The following is an 8,558-nucleotide window of genomic DNA, read 5'->3' as shown; positions in this document are numbered from 1 at the left end:
AGGTACCTACATGAAAAGTAATAAAATTGTTTAATAATATATGTAATAATCAACGTTATATATCAGCTCTCCTTGAATAGACCTTGAAAATCCTGCAGTCCTCGTTGCTAAGCAACTTGTGATGACGTTTCCGGGGCGCGAAATGTAAACAAAACGTGGACACGAAAAGTTATCAATGTTTTATTATTTTTTACATAATTTATAATGTCGATATTAACTGTGAAATATCGATGACACTTATAGTAATATTTTTTTTGGTTTGTTTGTAAGATTTGTTTAGTTTCGGCTGTAATATTATGGAAAATAATACACTGAACGCCCTTCAGACAGAAGTAGAATTTTACAGGGTAAGAAAAATCAATCAAACAATACATAACATACTCTTATATTCCTGCCTTTATCCGTTTTATAATATTGACGAGACATACAGTCATCTGCTTATTTTGCCCTTTCTTTCTGTAGCAAAACCAAACAGTAGTGGAAGAGGAGATACGTACTTTGATATCTGACAACCAAAAGCTATCCCAGCAAGTTGGTATGTTGTTGAAGGAAAAACTGGATACAGCCAGACACGCAAACAGCCATGATCAAGATGTTACCAAGGAACTGGACGAGTTGAGGAAACAAGTCAACCTGCTTGCGAAGGTTCTTATCTTAAGTGCTTAAATTAATAATCTTGATTCAAAAAGTCGTTTCATCATAATTCTTTATTAGGCACCTATTTCTGTTTAGCATAGGTTCTCTTTAATCAAAAATATTTTAATGATTGGTTTCCACTTTTGTCATTAGAAAATTGGTATGGCTTTATCAAGGATGTGTAAGTTAAATGGGAACTATGTTTGTCTCATTAGAATCTCGTTTCTTATGAGGTTTAAAATTGCGCACTGACTCAAGCATAAAGATATAGTTATAAAGCCCCGACTTCCGAGTGTTTAGTATTGTAGAAGATGTAATAGAACCCATACATAGGTACCTACCTTCTTTTTACTTACCAGGAACGAGACTCCCTCCACGTGCTATGGCAGACCTCGCAGAAAACGATAGACGCATTGGAAACAGAACTTAAAACTTATCAGAGCTACGACAATAGAGGCAAACAACAGGTGAATATTTGTTTTTATTCAATAGTTACTTTTCAAGTGTGACGTCATTGCTCAGTAGCAGCGCTTTTCTAATATGATAAGAAGAAATAAGCTGGCGATTCCAAAATTTTACCATTTATGTGATTTATGAGTAAGCGAATTGTTTTAATTCATAATATCACGCTTGTTATACCTACCTGTAAAAGTAGGCACAAGTGTCTTAAACTCTTAAATATGCCTACTAGCGTTTCGCCATTTACAATGTTAGTCTCTTTTCATAGTGTAACTTTTACCAGGCTTGTTACAAAACTACAGGTTTAAAAAGTGTCTACATACCAATAATTTCCTTTTCAGAACACAACGGAAGAAAGAAGGGACCTAGAACTAAAACTAGAAACAGCGCTAACTGACTACATTGAATTAGAGAAGAATCACAAAGATCTACAAATAAAGCACAGTATTTTGGAAAATGACCTTAAATGTAAAGAAAAAGAAATCACATCGTATAAAGAAAGGGGTAAAGTGATAGAGAGTAAACTGAATGAAGTAACGAAGAGTTTGGAAGAACATAGAATAAATCTGGCTGTTGAGAAAAAGAATACAGAAGATTTGAGAGGACAGTTGAGTATTTGCCAGAAGGAATGTGTTGACAAAGTTAAGAAGGAGGCTGAGGCTAAATCTAAAGTAAGTTTAATTAAAAGTAATTTAGAATAAGAACATAGAATTTTACGTACTACTTGGTCTAATACCTACCTATTTTAAATCCACCTTTGACCTACTATATTAAGCATGCGAAAAAAAGACAATTCAATACAAACAACTACCTAGGTATCTTCTTAGTGCAGTCAATTTTGTTCTACAGGTCGCCGAAGCTTTGCAGCTGTATGACGTGGTATCGACACAGAAGAATGAAGCTTATAAAACTATACAGGAATTAACTAGTAAGTTGATTTTTGTGCACATCCTATAGAAGGTTACTTGAGCAGGCCTCCATTAAGTTCTCTATATCTCAAATGTTAAGTGAAAAATTCGATTAACATATTGTAGCCAGCGATGTCATAAAAGGTCTATTTTAATCCTTTCTAAGTACCTATCTACCTATGTAAAGAAATCTGATGAGAATGAAACTGTTTGTTATACCTACGCTTAAATCATTTCACAATTTGCAGAAGAACTCACTCATTTAAAGCACAAACTGACCACCATCAGACATGAAATAGAGGCATCGTGTAGAAAAGAGATGGAGGAAGTAAAAGACAAGTACAATGAAAAAGTGTCAGACATGCTCCAACATATCAGGAACTTGGACTCTGAGTTGGTAGAGAAAGGACTTCTACTGAACAAGACTTTAAGGTAAGACCGAGGATGGGCGCAATTTGCACGATTAGTAGTAGTTCTCTCCATGTTTATCGAATCCTAGGGCTCACCCTAGGATTAAATAGAAACAGTACAGGATGTAATACCCATCATGTCAGTACAGGGTAGGTACTGCCTTACACTCTAGCTAATACTAGCTATGTGCTTCCATGGAACATTCAATTTATTTTATTCTTCAACGTGCGACATTTTTGGAATGATAAGTAAAATGATTTTCTGTCAGAAGACCCTGTCTGCGATTTATCTCTGCTTACTATCGCCTCAGTAAAATTGTACTACATAATTGTTGCAGAGAAAACAAAATACTAATTGCTACAAACGAGAATTACTTGAAGCAACAAAAGGACAAGTTGAAATCAGTAGACCCTAAACTGACGCTAGCAGAACAACGATTAGAAGCTATGTTCCAAGAACTGGTAAGATATGTTATAGTATTTTCCAAAAAAAAACTTAAATACAGATTAAGAATTAATTAAGGCGGTTAAAACGAGAGTGTAATAATGCAACAAAAGCAAAATGAAGATGCTATAAAAAATCACCAACCTCTATAATTTTGGGCTTTTAAATATTTATTTTTATATTGTAGGTATGTTCAGAGCGACGTAATATCCAACTGGTGTGTGAGAAGCAATGCCTTGCGATAGACATACAAAGGATACAGGACGTTCACGCTAGAGAGATCAAGAGACGCGACTGGGAAGAAAAACTCTTGAAAACTCAATGTGAAGAATTAAAGTAAGAAATCTCTTCCCTTTTCTCTTTTAGGCCCGTTTTAGGACACGAGATACAATAATTTAGAGAACTGACTAGATACTTTAGTTTACACAGAAAGCAGGATCAGGATCGACAATGAGCCTATTCCAGATTATTTCAAGAAAGTTACTGTTTTTATGATAGTATTTTTATTTTATTATAATTAAATTATTATAATTTTTTACTTTGATTTGACTCATTCCAGGTTACAAGTGGAACATCTTCAGAAATCGTTGGACGAAACGCACGAAATGGTGAACAAGTTACAAAATATGTTATCTTCGAGAGCTGAACTAAATCAAAAGTACGAATACTTCACAGCTTCCTTATGAAAACAAATGTGTCTTGACTGATCTCAGGTTTAAGCTTATTTTTACTTTGTTTTCAGAATGGTATCAACTAAAGAAGAGGAATTGATAGAACTTAATAAACACTTGGTGAATCAAATGGAGCTTAGTAAGAAGTAAGTACTTAAGAAAGTTAATTGATAAGAAGAAAATTGTTAAATATTAGTCTTATTTTTTTTTGTCCACTGTATTGGTGTATTCCTAATAATATAAATGTTAAATTATATTAGGTCGGGGGAAAAGTCTTTTCGCATTATAGTATGTATGAACTTGTAATACAAATTCCCCGACCTAATACGAACCACGAACCATTAACACGAAGAAGACTTCCCTCAGAACATTTCATAGCTAATATGTAAAAATATTTGCAGATGGAAAGAGTCCTATTTAGAAATGACAGAGAAACTAAAGAAAAAGCTTCAGGAAATGGAGAAAGAGAACAAGGATTTACGTGATAAATTAAAGTTACCATACATAGGGTCTTCTGAAGACAGCAACGCTAGCTAACATACACCGTTTGTTTCAAATTTAGTAGGAATAATGGTGCAATGCGGCCGTACCTTGACATGCTAAGGCTAAGCAAGTTTCAATGTTAGAAAGGGATACTATACTCTTAGCTCTCTTCCTTACGGTAGAACTTGGATAGTTCTAACATGACGGCATAGTATAGCTTCAAAATTACAGTTATGCTTCAAAATGCACCAAAAATCAGCATAAGAAGCGTTTATCACTATTCTAATTCTTTTCAGCTTTCATAGATTGGCGTCAAAAAAGATTATTACTTTTGTTATAGTTGTAATCTTAAAATGATTATTTAGTTCTATTCTGCTAGTGCACTATAGGTAGGTATCAAATTATTACGTCTTTTCGCTAGTCACATTAACTTCCATTTAAAATAGAATAATATATTGAAACAGATCGAAATTAAATCAGTATTTTTATGATAACTAGATATAAATAGCAAATGTCCCATATAAAACTGTTCAACATATTTTTGTGCAAATTTTATTTTTATAATAGTATGTAAGTTAGCTTAATAAATAATACCTCAGTGCAATATTAATAAAATATAATTACAAAATTTTAAAAACGTATTATTTTTTTACTGTCCTTGTGTTTTACCAATTAATACTTATATTATAAATGTGAAAGTTTGGATGTTTGTTACTCAATAACGCCAAAACGCCTGAACTGACACACAGTTGTCTGTCACTGTCCTGGAAAAACTATATACGCGGACTAAGTCTCGAGCAGACGCTAGTAACCCATTATACATATAATTTAAAATAACCCAAAATTCATTCAATTTGTCTTGAAAAATAATATCTTAGCCACCATGAACTTTTACAGCAGATATTTAATAAAAAAGACCATAACATTATTATTATGCTTGTTCTATACAATATATTACAGATTTCAAACAATAAACTTGATCACAACATATCTTTTATCACTTGCCAATAAGGCTTACAATTGTCTAGGCAGTCACACATTCAGCAAACATACTCGGGAACCAGTATAAAGTCTCCTTGGAGTCTTGAGTGTCGACCCACGCTAGACCTTCTTTAACCATGTGGTTTAATGCATTCTGTGCTCGGGTTTCATTCCAGCTGTAATAAGAAAATTAAGACATGAAATTGTGACAATTGTTACATGGAAAATGTCAAATTCTATGAAAGAGAGCAAATAAATAGCATTAAGTATAAGTTTTGTGTACATCCTTTTCTTAACATGCTATATGCTGAGAGCAAATTGAGAGGACTTTGGCCACAAATTATTCTATCAATATCTAATGTGTGTTAGAAAATATGTGGTAACGGATATATATTATGCACAACTAAAAAGTATTCTGTATATGTTCTCATGAATGTAATAAACAAATATTTACCCTAGATCTCCAATGAGAATGCTAGCAGACACCCACGCAGTGCCGAGGCTGCTTGCCTTCTGCAAGACTAATGTTTGATCCAAGTTCAATTCTCCAGGTACTGACTGCACCAGCCACTTGCCTTTGCCCATTGGCACCACTGTGAATCTGGAAATTAGCAAGGTTCAATTTAATAGAGAGTGACTAGTGGCTAGAGGAACAATGCCAATCTTTGAACATAAATTACAATTAAATTAAATTGGTGATGATGGTTTAAATGTTATGAGGTTTAAATTTTTATTCCAAAAGGTATACTAATGTTTATCACGGTAATTTAACACCAATTGGCACAAAAATGAGCACAACATAATATTAAAGTTATTCCTTGAAATATAAGTTATTACTTATAAAATTAATATTATTTGTTTGTTTAGTTCCCATAACTGATATTAAATAGATGTTTCAATATATTTTAAAGTCTTTCAAACTCAACTTACCCATTACCAAATATCCTCAGTTTCTTAACAGCAGCTAATAAGTCTTCATTGGTAATTTCTTGGTGTTTCTTAGCCTTGCCCCTTGCAGCTATAAGCCTTGTTCGCAGTTCTTCTAATGTTATAAGCCCTCCGTTCTTGTAGTTTGTTGCTAAACATACTTCAACTATTTGTACTCCAAGCTCATAGTAAAAATCACCAATACCTAGAAATTCAAAAATATATCGATTTTACGACTTTTAGTCTTTTCTCCAAAAACAAGCCAGGTGTCCCAGTCATTTCTCTCATATACTGCTTTAATACTTTCATTTTGTTGTTCTGACTATATCTAACTGTTATTGGTTCTACTACAGAAAACTTACACATAAAATTACAAAATGAAACAGTAAATTCTAATTACAATATTAAACATGCCTTCTTGTATCAACTTAAAAAATTTTAAGCATACATATTAATATTCTAGGCGTGTCATTCGTAAGACTTCATAATAGGTAGAGGAAACCACATACCTAAGACAGACCAAAATCCTTTTCCTGAAGCAAGTGGGTCCACACCAATAGCAGCACACATTTCCTGGAACTGCCGTCTAAACTGAGCATTCTTCTTTATCTCACTCTTGTGTTTGGTCGCGAATTCCTCCAAATTATCTCTAAACACTTCCAGTTGTTGAGACATCAATTGAAACTGATTTTCCTGAATCTCTGACCCTTTTTCTTTGTACTTTTCTAATTCAAGCTTTTGCTTCTGGATAGCCCCAACTCCTACGCGTCGCCTCATGTTTTTTGGTGATTTATACTTGGAGTTTAACTAAAGTAAAATCTAATTTAAGTTTTTATGACCGTCTTATTGACTTCGTCCAGCAAAGAAATGTCAGCGCAACAGCTCACAGCTGTCACTTCACAAAACTTTGTTTGGAAAAAGTCGTTTGGAAACATAAGTTAAGCATTTAATGGTGATATTTGTAATTATTGCTAACTTTATTGTATTTGATATTCAATTATTTCATTTTCACTAATTGTACACATATTATTATTATAATTTAATCTTAAACGTTTACATTCATCCACTTTTAATAACTAAAGATAGATGTCACTGTTATCAAAATTGACGAACATTTCTGAAAAATACTTCGTAAATAAAAAGATAATTGATTGTTTCGATGCGGTTCATCCAAAAAATATAGAGACTAGCATGGCTTCTTGTAGCTAAAGCTAATTAAGTTAAAGTGTCAGTTGAAATCAGTTCTAACTCTAATTTTATCTTTGAATACAAGACCAACTCAAGCAGGAACGTAATAATCGCGGAGATAACTTATACCTAACACTCTCTATCTAGTGTTTTTCATTAGCAAAAGACAGCTTGAGCTAACCAGCCCCAAAAATTACTTTCTTAGTGAAAGATCTACCTTGGACAAAGCTCTCACTTAAATCTTGGATCGACATAATTGACGTGCGGCACTGCGAGTTGTTATTGTAAGAGACATTGAATAACTTGGGTTGGGAATGCAATTTTTTATATACCTAAGAAACTTGTTTTAACTAGGCACATACTTATTCTTTCTAATAGTTTACCTGTTTAAATGAAAGTTTAATGCTGACGAACAAAATATTTACTGAAGTGCTTAAAAAATACCAAAAAACAAGTTATTGGAAGTTATGTTAAGTATACTAAGCAAATAATACCGAATAATGAAAAAATGAAACTCAAAAATAATAATTAAACCACAAAAAGAGAGAATGCATCCCTGGTGGGGATCGAACCCACGACCTTTGGATTAGAAGTCCAACGCGCTATCCTCTGCGCCACAGGGACTGATGATAGGTACTGCCAAATAAACAAACACATTCACAATACCGTAAAACGGGGTGAATAGAAACAATTTTCAACTTTGTCCTAAAAATTTGTAGCGAATAACTTGTTATTTTTATTGTCAGGTTGTTTTATATCATGTCCGGCGCCATGAAGAAAGAGTTAAAACCATATTTGTCCAAAAATATGCATAGTTTTACGATATTTCATTTAAAAAATGGTCAATTTCTATTCACCCAGCGATAGGGGTGAATCGAAACGACCAAAGGGGTGAATGGAAAAATTGTGTTTTAAAACGTTTTTTCAGTTAACAATATTGTATCTTTATAGATAAATATACACCTAAAGAGATAAACACTCCAAACAACTCATTAGAAAAGAAATTCCACTTTAAATCCAAAGTTTTGAAAAAAATGTATGGACCATTAAGGCATTCGAGGACGGTTGACTTTGAAGCAATTTTTTGGGTATAAATATCAATTTAAACATTTAAACAATTATGACACCGCAGAGAAGTAATATCGACGTGTAATCATTTCAAATTTGAACAAAATTCTTAAACGAGGAGTACTCAAACATTGGGCTTGAAAACTTTCCTGATTTTTTTTCTATTCACCCCGCGAATTCTATTCACCCCGTTTTACGGTACATCTAAATATCACAGAACTCACACAAGTGTGCGTTAATACACAGATAATACAGGTAACAACTTAAAAACGTCCACACATTAAGTATTAAATATGTTGTCCCTGAATAAATATTTACCATCCATCTTTTTTTGTTATAAGCATATGGATTATTTATATTATTTGATTATTCTATTTATACA

The 8,558-nt window shown here is 33.0% G+C and overlaps 2 protein-coding genes and 1 non-coding gene across 3 annotated transcripts; 1 reads left to right on the top strand and 2 right to left on the bottom strand.

The window, feature by feature from the left end:
- The first annotated feature begins 37 nt into the window (after positions 1–37).
- LOC142980655 (uncharacterized) lies at positions 38–4,611 on the top strand. The gene is made up of 11 exons (XM_076126162.1): positions 38–347; positions 463–645; positions 996–1,103; positions 1,437–1,766; positions 1,945–2,023; positions 2,252–2,435; positions 2,752–2,875; positions 3,046–3,194; positions 3,418–3,516; positions 3,601–3,675; positions 3,931–4,611. The coding sequence occupies exons 1-11, from the start codon at positions 297–299 to the stop codon at positions 4,064–4,066; spliced, it is 1,518 nt and encodes a 505-aa protein (XP_075982277.1). The 5' UTR covers positions 38–296; the 3' UTR covers positions 4,067–4,611.
- A 287-nt stretch (positions 4,612–4,898) lies between these two features.
- Positions 4,899–6,802, bottom strand: lsn (vacuolar-sorting protein SNF8). The gene is made up of 4 exons (XM_076126164.1): positions 6,430–6,802; positions 5,924–6,125; positions 5,448–5,594; positions 4,899–5,169 (listed from the first exon to the last, which is right to left on the bottom strand). The coding sequence occupies exons 1-4, from the start codon at positions 6,695–6,697 to the stop codon at positions 5,037–5,039; spliced, it is 750 nt and encodes a 249-aa protein (XP_075982279.1). The 5' UTR covers positions 6,698–6,802; the 3' UTR covers positions 4,899–5,036.
- An 857-nt stretch (positions 6,803–7,659) lies between these two features.
- Positions 7,660–7,732, bottom strand: TRNAR-UCU (transfer RNA arginine (anticodon UCU)). The gene has a single exon. It is a non-coding gene; the product is annotated as a tRNA-Arg (tRNA).
- Between the last annotated feature and the right edge of the window lie 826 nt (positions 7,733–8,558).

Source organism: Anticarsia gemmatalis, chromosome 18 (genome assembly GCF_050436995.1).
Source record: "Anticarsia gemmatalis isolate Benzon Research Colony breed Stoneville strain chromosome 18, ilAntGemm2 primary, whole genome shotgun sequence".
NCBI classification, from domain to species: Eukaryota; Metazoa; Arthropoda; class Insecta; order Lepidoptera; family Erebidae; genus Anticarsia; species Anticarsia gemmatalis.
This window is presented reverse-complemented; position numbering and strand designations above follow the sequence as displayed.